The sequence below is a fragment of the Macrobrachium nipponense genome, chromosome 2 (genome assembly GCF_015104395.2).
Source record: "Macrobrachium nipponense isolate FS-2020 chromosome 2, ASM1510439v2, whole genome shotgun sequence".
NCBI lineage: Eukaryota > Metazoa > Arthropoda > Malacostraca > Decapoda > Palaemonidae > Macrobrachium > Macrobrachium nipponense.
In genome coordinates this window covers 79,471,134-79,483,477 of record NC_087201.1, presented here as the reverse complement: position 1 = coordinate 79,483,477, position 12,344 = coordinate 79,471,134, and the positions used below count along the sequence as shown (strand labels likewise).

Here is a 12,344-nt window from a genome sequence, read left to right as displayed (position 1 = left end):
GGGCGGGGGATGTGTACCATAACCCCCCACCCCCCGAATAGCTAGAAACCGTGAATAGTTGGAACGCTCATGAAAACACTTAAAAACAGTCTATTTTGTTAGTTAAAACTCAAGAAAAACCCACTAAAAATGTTTATACTGGGTTTTTAATAGTTTTATCACAAAAAGCATTTTATGATGAAATTGATAAAAAAAAACACGAATTTGTTGGTATTTCTCATAGAAAAATACGCAAATGTCCCGCAAATAATGGGTGAGTCTGCGAATGCCAAGAACACGAATGGGGAGTCCACTGTAATAACATTTGAATGGGTAGTACTATTATCAGTGATATGGTACATATTTATCCTACATTATGACAAATAAATTATAAATATTTTCAAGATGATTTCATCATCTTTAGTCATTGTAGACCCATGTTCCCGGTGGTTATGTTACTACTACTTGAATGGTTGCATCACACATTGAAACTTTCGTATTTTATGTTTTTCAGCAATGAGGCATAGAAATAATCAAATTGGATTATTTAAGGGATTTTGACAAAGGAAAAATCTATTTCTGGGGGAAGACCTGTGTCGCCTGGTGAAAAATCCCTGTAGCTCATTTTTCAAGTATAAATATATCCTAATATATACCAGAGAAAAAGCTTACATGGTAATGCTGAAGTTACTACCCTCAGCGCGAGCACCCCGAAGGGTGTCGGTATAAGTAAAGGGGCAAAGTGGTTACTATTCACAGATCCTCTGCCACTTAGCAGATTCCCTCTTCAAAATCCCTCTGCGGTGGGAGCCGTTCCAAACATCCCCCGCCTCACCCTCCACTCGCAACTACTACTAGTACCCACGCGCTTCCCCATTCCTGGAATATACCTCCAGGCTTGGATTGGCCAAGGGTGGGGAAGAGTAAGGCGAAAGAGAAAAGGGTTGGGTTCACCGGGCGACACAGGTCTTCCCCCAGAAATAGATTTTTCCTTCGTCAAAATCCCTTTTCTGGGTTCGACCTGTGTCTGCCGGTGAAAACATATAAGAGAATACCATCCAAGCCAAACAGAACAAACCAGTATAAAAATGGAGGTTAATAAAACCTTAGGTTTCAATAAAATGGAATTTAATGACTATACTTAACGTAGAAATAAACTTATATACTACTTAAAGTATGGCTTAAATTACAACTTAAGAGTAATATATACAAGGGCTGGTAATACTAAAGTACACATGGTACGTAAAGTGACCTGGATGAATATGTACAGACTGGACATAAAAATTATGGGTATGCAATGAATATCAGACTAATATATACATAAGTTCCGAGGACGGGATGGCCCAGGGCCAGCCCGGCCCGGAAGAGGTAGGTTGGTGGGGAATACGAGCGAGTCAGGCAGGAAGGAGAGTATTAGGGAAAAGGAAACAGAAGGGTTAGAAGGAAGTTTCTAAGGCACAATTATTCTGGGGAAACTATACTTGCAGCTGACACTGTTGGGAATTTAAGGGCCTCTATATTTTTGAGATAGTGGCATTCAAATACTGCTGGAGATTTCCAACCCGTATACTTCTTCAGGTCCTCAAAGTTCATTTTTTGAAAATAGTTAATAGAGGTGGCTACTGCCCGGATGTCATGGACATGTGGGACTGAATCCGGGTTAGCTTGTTTAATAAAGTATAGTATTTGCTGCCTAATACCTTTCAGAGAGATTGTTCCACCTTTCTCCCTAATAAACAGAGGGCCTGAAACCTTTCGAGAAGTTCTGGCTAGGAAGGAATTTTAGTTTGGTATTAACTGGGACACAATGATGTGTCCACTGCTATAAGGGGGAGAATTTTCCAAGGAGTCCACCTGTTCTGTGGGTCCTCGTTTTTAGCCAGAAATTGTCGATCGGGTGATAGCAGGACCTCACCTGATGGGAGGAATTCAATATGACCTGGATTCCTAGAGAGAGCCGAGAGTTCAGATATCCTAGCTTCTGAGGCTAAAGCCATTAAAAATAATGTCTTCCTAAGAAGGGTTAGATATGGGCACGTCTCATTGTTAGAGTCCGAGGCAAGTCTAAGGACATCATTCAGGAACCAGGAGACCGACTGGGGGCGATCTGCTGGTCTCAAGCGGGCGCATGCTCTAGGAATCGAGGAGAAGTATGCGTCTGATAGGTTAATATTAAAACCTACCTGGAAAATCTTCCGTAATGCTGATTTTACTGTAGTAATGGTGCTGGCAGCTAGACCCTTCTCAAAGAGAGATCTAAAAAATGAGATGGCCAAATATGTGGTCATCTCGTGAGCATCTGAGTCCTTCAGAAAGTTAGTTAATTTCTTAACTGCTGAATCTTATTGTCTGACTGTTGAATCCCTCTTGTCTGATTCAATAAATAGGATATTTAAAGGATCAATGCTTGCATCTTTCTGAGCTGCAAACTTCATGAAATCCATAAAGTTAGGGCACTCAGAATTCTTGAGGAAGCTGACACAGTCCGAGTTTGTACTACCTGCGTCAATTTCGGATGGGGGATCTGTTTGGGCCTGAGATTCAGTTCTAGAAGAAGTGGATACCTGTTGCTCTTTGGCCAGTCGGGTGCTACTAGGGCTATTTGGCCTGTGAAGCTTCTCAGTTTGTGTAATACCTTCATCAGAAGATTCACTGGTGGAAAAAGGTAGATTTTCTGCCAGATGTTCCATTCTACGGACATTGCGTCTGTGGCGAATGCTAGTGGGTCTAGATTGGGAGCCACGTAGCAGGGTAGTTTGTGATTGGCTTCCGTAGCAAAAAGGTCTACTTGAAGGCCCTGGATTTGATTGCCTATCCACCGGAAGGAATCTACGTCCAGTGACCACTCTGACTCCAACGGAGTTGTCCTGGACAGTGAATCCGCAACGACATTCCTGACTCCTGCTAGGTGAACTGCAGATAGGTGCCATTGGTTCTTTTCTGCCAGCAAGAAAATCGCCAGAAGAACGTGATTCAACTTGCTTGACCTGGAGCCGCCTCTGTTTATGCAGTGGACTACTACTAGACTGTCCAAGACCAGTCTTATATGTTTCTTCTTGGCCGGAGACAGACGTTTCAGGGTCAAGAACACTGCCATTGCCTCCAGGACATTGATATGAAACTGGCGTAATGTCACCGACCATGTTCCTTGTACCTTTCTGTGGGGAGAATACCCTCCCCATCCACTTAGGGATGCATCCGTGTGGATAGTTAAAGACGGGGGAGGGAACTGAAGAGGTACTGACTTGGACAGGTTCCGGTGATCCGTCCAAGGACGGAGCCTCTTCGTCAATAGGTGGAATCGCCGAAGACCTGTCTCTGAGTCTGGTGTTGGCTCTTGATCTCCAGACCCAATTGATATGTTTCAACCTGGCCTTTAGCAGGACGTCCGTCATGGACGCGAACTGTAGAGAACCTAGAATCCTTTCTTGTGACTCATGCACTATCCTCCACAAAAAATGTCTCTTTTAAGAGCTTTTCAGTTTTTAGAATTTCAGGTAAGCTATTGCAAACCTGTAAATATGGAGTGAATGGGAGGTAATTTTCAAGAAATTTTTTTTTCGGTACAACAAACCCATTACTTTAACCAAAATTCCATCCTTCTGGCCTCACAGTTTTATTGCTTCTGAATGAATCCACACGAAGTGATTCAGTTAACTACCAGACCTGAAAGAATGAATGCGCTTAAGCAAAGTGCTGACTCACCCAAACCATTTGATCTTTCTTTACAGTGGAGTGATGTGTGGAATTTGTGTCCATCACATGAATATACCATGGTAAAGTAATAATGGATATGTATTTAAAAATGTATTTTTTATAGTTTTAACATTTTTTACTGGTGAAATTTTCATCTTGCCATAATTTGTTTTATTAAATGAAACTTTTAAGCTCTTGAATGTGCTGACTACTAATGATTTTTTTTTACTGTGAGTGGAAATTTCAGTCACCAGAGACTGTTGCTTTACTGCAATTGATAGAAAAGTTTTAAATACATTTATTTTTTCAGGACTCTGGAAGAAGTATGGGTGACGACATGTTTCTGCTCTTTAATGAAACTCAAGCTGCATTAACAAGTTACCTTGCACGTGCTGTTGTTAATTCAATGCTGTCTGGAGATGTTCGCAGTGAAATTGATGAAGGTCTTACGTTCTGCAAGGTTTCCTAAATTGTTTTGGTTGAATTAGGTAATTTATGCACTGAAAGCATTGGGGTTTTTCTGTATTTATAGATTTTTATCAATCACTGAAGTTCTCATATTTTGAGTAACTTTGTGAAATGGTACTTGAAGCATGGATTTTGTTGCACAAATATTAGTTATACTAATATTAAGAGTTATGATAAAAAGCATTTAGATTTGAGATTAGTCAGATTGCACACACCAAGAGCATCTGCTCAGGAGGTCATCTGTAGGTGCTAGGTATAGAAATGATAGTTTTGCAATATTTTTCAGTGACCCAGTATTTATCCTTGATATCAAAATATTTCCTTATTGCATTCATTATTTACTTCTGTTACCTGTTTTCTATTTCCTGTTGTTGCTTTCATTGTTCTTAATAGTTTTCAATATATCTTGGTATTTTATCCTTTATGCTTCTGTATTTACTTGGAAGAGAAACAGATGTAATTTACTTTTTATTACTATTTCATGATTGTTTACCATCAGCTAGTAAATACTGGGATCATAATATTCTCTTCAGAGTAAATTACCAGTTAATTTGTACATGAATAAGAGAATAACTCAAAGTGGCATTTCAGGAAATTCATTTTTGAGGTGATATGGCATGTTATGATAATGAATAGGAAGGCTGTTCAGAAGAACTGTGAGAAATTGTTTCATAAAATTCACAATTGACTAGTGTAGAATCGTCATTATCATTAATATTTATGCTTTAAAGTCAGATTCTACCCCTGTGCAATTAAAAAGGTAATCTGATTTCTCCACTCTATTAGCTTGTTAGAAATTTTAGTATATGATTCAGGGTTTTATGTTCCCTTTATCCACAATTTTCTGGAATTTCTCTCTGGTCCTTGTCCTGCTACTTCCATATCTACTATTATTCAGGCTAACGGCTCCTCTCTCCCACCCCATCATGCCAAAACCAACTCTGTCTACAGTATTTTGGATTCTCTGGATACCATATCTTTGAGCATTGTTCTCATTTGTTGTATAGACTTCCCAGTGCAATATAGGAATAAAACTTCATTCTGTAGTCTCATTTCGGGCTTTTTCACATCCTTTGCTAGTAGTAGTACTCTCTTTTTCTCTTTTGAATATATATTTAATTTCCATAGGTTTTTGCATTGTTGACCATTGGGGTACTCTTATCATTAGTCCAGCAATCTCTTTCCACCTTATCCAGTTTTTTCTACTTTTTTCTTACAACTATTTCAATAACTTCACAAGTGTGTCACTAAGGTAAGAGAACTGTTCAAGAAACAGAATAGGCTACATTTTTCTGTTTAATACAAGTTGTCAGGGCAGTAGGTTTAGCTGTATGAGTCCAAAAGCTTGTTAGGTTCCAAACCCCCTTCGCGCGAGATGAATATTTGCATAAGTTTGACAGTCTCTAAAAATACTAGTAAATTATTATTTCTAGAGTTTGAACACTAAATATGACCCTAATCAGAGAGAGAGAGAGAGAGAGAGAGAGAGTGACGAGAGGAGAGGAGAGGCAGGTGGTTAGAGGGAAGAGATTGAGAAGAGATGAGATGAGAGATATGAAAGGAAGATATTTTGTTTCTTTAGAATACTATCACATGCAATTTTGTAATTACAGTTATTATTATTATGATTTAATCTTATTAATACTTTTTGAAAATATTTAAAACATATACATGTATCATAAAATTCTCTCATCTCGGTAAGAGAGAGGGAGAAATTATTATTATTTTATTATTTAGTGTTATTTCATTTTCTCTCAAAAGCTTGAAAACTTATAAATTACATTCAAAATTTAAACACTTTTGCAGGATTTCTAGAAGATTCAGAAATGTTCATGTCTGTGAAAAACTTAGTATGTTATTAGTAGTTGGGTTCCAATGAAAATTTTGCGCTATTGAGAATTCAACAAACTCAAATCGTATAAGATTGAGGTATTACTGTATATTGAATGGGTAATAAGTGCATTTTATACTAATACCCATCATAGTCTAGAGTGTCTTTGTACTTGCCTCTCTAGGAATAACACAGGGTCATTTTTGCTGCTAAAGAATATTTGCAAGAGTAAGGACATTTTCTCAGATCATTAATGTTAATTATTTTATCATCCTGAAAACATGCAATTTGGTGAACTTTGAGATGGTATATCATGACTTGTTTTTTTGGTGAATTGCCATGTAGACTTCATTTGTGTAGTATTAATTTTTACTGCCAGAAAACATCCTCATAGATATAGTTTCTCTACAGTAAACCCCTGCTATTCACGGATCAAGGTTTGTGGACTTGCCTATCGCAGATTTTTCTATGTACTGTATAGTAGTAGTATACCCATTATTTGAGGAAAATTTGCCTATTCACTGTATTTTTCACAAAAATTTTTTCACAAATTACAGGCGGTCCCCGGGTTACGGCGGGTTTGACGTACGACGTTCCGAGGTTAAGGCGCTTTTAAATTATATTCATCAGAAATTATTTCCAGGGTTACAACGCCTACAACGCTCATCTGGCAGAAGAAATATGACACCAAAAGTGCAAAATAATCAATATTTGAAGTTTTTTTTACTTGAAAAATGCAATAAGAATGCAGTTTACATAGTTTTTAATGCACCCAAAGCATTAAAAGTAAGGTTTTCTTAGGATTTTTCACAATGTTCCGGCTTATGACGATTTTCGGCTTACGAAGTGTCTCAAGAATGGAACCCCTGTCGTAACCCGGGGACTGCCTGTACTGTATTTTCATATTTTCATGACTAAATGCACTTTTTGTGATAAAACTAAATTGAAATACTGAGGTATAAGCATTTTTAGAGTTTTTTTTAACTATCAAAATAGGCAGTTCTAAGCATTTTTTGAGGGGTTTTAAGTATTCATGGATTTTAGCTATTCGCAAATACGGGGGTTTACTGTACATATTCCTATTTTTATGTTTAGATGTTGTAGGTGTTTAATGTCTTCCTTTTAATTTTTGAGGGATGTTCATTGTTGTTGATGGTGATTCTGTTATTGTTATAGTATGTTCTTTACTTCTCTGTTCAGTTGGACAGGAATATTTTACTGATTTCTTATAGTATCAAGAAGTGACAGCGTGATGTATTAAAGCTTGGCAGAAAATGGTATGTAACTATTTTTATTTGTTTAATATGCAATCATGGATTATAATGTCCAGTGTAGTAAGTGTTTGAATGGACCTATAAAATAAAAGTATTGAGAATGGAGTCTAGTGTAACATGATTAAACTGTTGAGGGAGCTGTGGACATGGATCACTATTATTGATTTTTATGGATACTGAAATTTAGGATAAGTGAGGTTTTACATTCAGGAAAATAGTAGTAGAATTATCAATGTATTTGTGATCTTTTGTATCCATCTTGAAGAAAGCTAGTGTGCAAAGTAATCTGAAACTATATGTACCATAGACAATTTTGAAAATTATTGGCAGTTTACTTAATTGAAAAACAATCCTTCACCCTTCAGGCTTGTATATTTTAGATCATCACAGAGCAAGTTACCAGTTAGGATAATAGAGCTTAGTGCAATTAACCCTTTAACGCCGATTGGACATATTAAACGGCGAAGAAAATTGTCTGTCAGGTGCCGAACTGGCGTACGAAACGTCAACGAAAATTTTTTTTTTTTTTAAATTTGCGGAAAAATAGTTATAGGCCTACTAGGCATAATCTTTTGAATCACGCGCCTTGGGGGATGCTGGGAGTTCACAGATCAAGCTGTTGTTTTGTTTACAATCGTTACCCAGGCGGGCAAGCGTGAATTTCTTTCTTCTCGCACTAAAAAGCATCAGCGACACATCTCAGAAATTATTTAGTTACTTTGACATAATTTTTGCACCATTTTATATTAGCCGTTACATAGAGTTTTATATATGAAAATGTGCACAATTTCATGTAGAATACAACTAAAAACAACTCATGGTTGTAGCTTTTATCAGTTTTGAAATATTTTCATATAAATAACGATAAGTGCCAAAATTTCAACCTTCAGTCAAATTTGACTACCGAAATGGTTGAAAAATGCAATTGTAAGCTGAAACTCTTATATTCTAGTAATATTCAATAATTTACCTTCATTTTACAATAAATTGGAAGTCTCTAGCACAATATTTTGATTTATGGTGAATTTATGAAAAAAACTTTTTCCTTACGTCCGCGCTGTAACTCTTCCGAAAAAATCATAAATTTTTTCGTCCGATTGTCATAATGTTTGCACAGTTTTATATTAGCCGTTACATAAAGTTTTATATATGGAAATGTGGGCAATTTCATGTAGAATACAACAAAAAACAACCCATGGTTGTAGCTTTTATCAGTTTTGAAATATTTTCATATAAGTAACGATTAGTGCCAAAATTTCAACCTTCGGTCAACTTTGACTCAACCGAAATGGTCGAAAACCACAATTGTAAGCTAAAACTCTTATATTCTAGTAATACTCAATCATTTACCTTCATTTTTATAACAAATTGGAAGTCTCTAGCACAATATTTCGATTTATGGTGAATTTTAGAAAAAAAACATTTTCCTACGTCCACGCGGTAACTGCCGAAAAAATCATAAATTTTTTCGTCCGATTGTCGTAATGTTTGCATAGTTTTATATTAGCCGTTAAATAAAGTTTTATATAAGAAAATGTGCGTAATTTCGCATAGAATACAACAAAAAACAATGGTTGCAGCTTTTATCAGTTTTGAAATATTTTCATATAAATAACGATAAGTGCCAAAATATCAACCTTCGGTCAACTTTGACTCGACCGAAATGGTCGAAAAATGCAATTATAGGCTAAAACTCTTACATTTTAGTAATATTCAATCATTTACCTTTATTTTGCAAGAAATTAGAAGTCTCTAGCACAATATTTTGATTTATGGTGAATTTATGAAAAAACATTTTCCTTACGTCCGCGCAGTAACTCTTCCGAAAAAAATCAGAAATTTTCGTCTGATTGTTGTAATGTTTGCACCATTTTAAATTAGCCGTTGCATAAAGTTTTACATATGAAAATTTGTGCAATTTCATGTAGAATACAACAAAAAACAGCCCATAGTTGTAGTTTTATCAGTTTTGAAATATTTTCATATAAATAACGATAAGTGCCAAAGTTTCAGCCTTCGGTCAACTTTGACTCGATCGAGATATGGTCAGAAAACGGAATTGTAAGCTAAAACTCTTACATTTTAGTAATATTCAATCATTTACCTCTATTTTTCAAGAAATTGGAAGTCTCTAGCACAATATTTCAATTTATTGTGAATTTATGAAAAAAACCTTTTCCTTACGTCCGTGCGGTAACACTTCCGAAAAAATCTTAAATGTTTTCGTCCGATTGTCGTAATGTTTGCACCATTTTAAATTAGCCGTAACATAAAGTTTTATAAATGAAAATGTGTGCAATTTCATGTAGAATACAACAAAAAACAACCCATGGTTGTAGCTTTTATCAGTTTTGAAATATTTTCATATAAATAACGATAAATAGAAAAAAAATCACGTTCGGTCAACTTTAACTTGACCGAAATTGTCGAAAACTGCAATTGTAAGCTACAACACTTACAGTCTAGTAATATTCAATCAATTACCTTCATTTTGCAACAAACAGGAAGTCTCTAGCACAATATTTCAATTTATGGTGAATTTTTGAAAACAGCTTTTTTTTACATCCACGCGTTACGAATTCATGCATCATATTGTGATAATATTTTCTCCGTGTTGCTTTGATTGTTTTGCAATTTGTTATATACCAAAATCATCTCAATTTAGTGTACAATACAACGAAAAAATAATTAACTCATTCGCTTTAACCGTTTTGCTCACAGCACGATTTGTATACAATTATATATGAAATTTTTTTTCACACTGTCTTATATTCCAATATTTATATATGATAATGATATTATTTTTTATTTCTGATAGTTGCATACTAAACTTCAGGCAATGACAAAAAAAGGAGCCAAAAATGCACTCTTAATCTTGAAAAGTAAGCATGCTGTGATTTTTTGAAAAAAAAAATTTCCGCTTCGGCGCTCACTCGTGAACGCCGCCGGCATAGGGGAGACACTTTCGGAAATAACGGCTCGGCGTTTAAGGGTTAAGCCTCCAAATAAACTTGCTTCGGTGTTGTTTATTCAGTTATGAATTTTATAACACAGAAAAATGACAGTTCCTAACATGAGTCAGTAGTCAAGTTTGTTATTTTGTTGTGATTTTTTTTAAAATGATATACATATCAGGAATACTGTACCTTGTGTTATATCACAGTGAAGATTATACTATCATATTTTTATCAAACTAATGAAATTTATTCTGAATCAGGAAAAAATTTATGGTCATCACTTCTTGAAAGATGAAAGATGTTGCATAGTGAAGTTCAATATTACCATGAAACTGTCCTGAAGGTTTTTTTTTATGTAAAAGCTCAAGAAGGGAAATTTTGTGAAGGGACAGTAAAACCTGTTGAGCCTGGAATCAAGATGCCAAGATCATAATGCTTCTTCTTTGGTTAAACTCTACTTTATCCTCTCAATTTTTTATAAGAGCATTAGCATATTTGGTCATTTTCCAGTTTTAGATGTATGATTTTTCCTTAATATCTTAGTTTCACAGGTACTGTACTGTATGTTTATTAGCCTTATAAATTTCTTGTTATGAATTGGAATATGGTAAGGTAACTGGTAGTCACTGTATATTCAGATGTTTCACATATAAAATAAAAAGGCTGTCATTAATCACTGCCTTTCTTCTTTGCCATGGTTAGTTTCAGTTGCAGGTTAAATTATGTGACAACTGGATACTTTATGATAAATCATTTAGAGAAAGTTTATATACTATGGTGAATGACTGATGAGGGTCTCATTATATAGTGCCTGATGAGGATCTCATTATAGTGCCATCTCTTGAATCTAGTCGTGAATTTTTTGAAGTGCATTTTTAGAATTAAGGCTTTGAGATAAGTCTTGATTGTAAGTATTTTGTAGACCTGTAAATAAACTTGGAAATTTTTTATTGTTTCAAAACTCGCTAGCTGATATTTTATTTTAGCTGTTGTACAGATTTTGAGAAAACAGCTTAAGAAGTGCTTTACACAGAAGTTGCAAATTAAGTCATTGTGTCATTAATGTGTCTTGAAGACAAAAAATATGTGTTATTTTGTATTCTGGAAGTCCAACTTCAGGGCCTGGGTGACAGCTCCATTTTACTCTTTCATTCTTTATATAAATGTTTTGTCTCCAAGATGTGCAAATACTTGGTAGATAAGTTGTTGACCTCTTCCTTGACAATACTCCACGGTACTAGTCTCAAAATTTATTTTCCTTTCCCTAATATGCCTGCCTTGTTTGAGTCTTTAAATTAGCGGTTGACCCATAATTTGAAGGATAACTACAATAATTAGTATGAGGTCTTTTGTAAGCCACATAAATAAAGATGGGGATGTTAGCATAGTGCAGATATGAAAACCATTTACCATCACTAACTTACTTTCTTTTGAGACTGGTTAGGTGATGTAAAGCTAGAAAGTAGTACTCATGCTTTCCGTAGAGGTGTAGCACTGTCAGTGCACCTTCTCTCTCACCCCCAACTGCAACACCTTTCATTCCTTTTACTGTACCTCCATTGATATTCTCTTTCTTCCATTTTGTTTTCCATCCTCTCCAAACTATTATTTCATAGTGCAACTGTGAGGTCTTCCTCTTGTTCCACTTTTAAAACCTAATCCCTACTCAATTCCCCTTTTAGTGCTGAATGGCCTGACAGGTCCCAGCATTTGGCCCTTGGCATAGATTTTAATTGCTATTGGAAGTTGACAGTGGTGTGTCAGTAACTCCTATCAGCAGAGACATATCAGCATCACAAGGCAGATGGTGGTGTAGGCTTTGATTATATGACAGATTATTATTAATAGGGGTTAGTTTTTCCAGACCTCTGAGTCTCAAGTGATTATATGACAGAGAAGTAATTGATCAACAGCCCAGAGGAGGAGCTCAGCACACAGGATCACGAAGAACTTTATAAATGCTTCTGAGAAGGAGGAAGGGAAAGAGTTCAAAGATCCCAGAGCAAAACTCACTCTTGATAAGGTTAGGTTACTATTTCAAATAAAGGGCTAAACAGATATGGACAAATTTCACAACATTGATCCGTCCATGATTCAATCTCTCAAGCTGAAGGAAGAGATTGAAAAACCCTCACACCA

The 12,344-nt window shown here is 35.8% G+C and overlaps 1 protein-coding gene across 4 annotated transcripts in view; it reads left to right on the top strand.

Annotated features, from left to right (window-relative positions):
• LOC135220697 (probable phosphorylase b kinase regulatory subunit beta) overlaps positions 1-11,151 on the top strand; it is a 329,203-nt gene extending 318,052 nt beyond the window's left edge. For 3 of the 4 annotated variants that reach the window (XM_064258098.1, XM_064258094.1, XM_064258096.1), the window contains one exon: positions 3,986-5,195. In XM_064258098.1, coding sequence (XP_064114168.1) covers positions 3,986-4,144 — 159 coding nt within the window. In that variant the 3' untranslated portion in view covers positions 4,145-5,195. Of the gene's footprint in view, positions 1-3,985; positions 5,196-6,531 lie in introns of those variants that run through there. The other variant, XM_064258095.1, reaches the window with a different exon arrangement.
• The last annotated feature ends 1,193 nt before the right edge of the window (positions 11,152-12,344 follow it).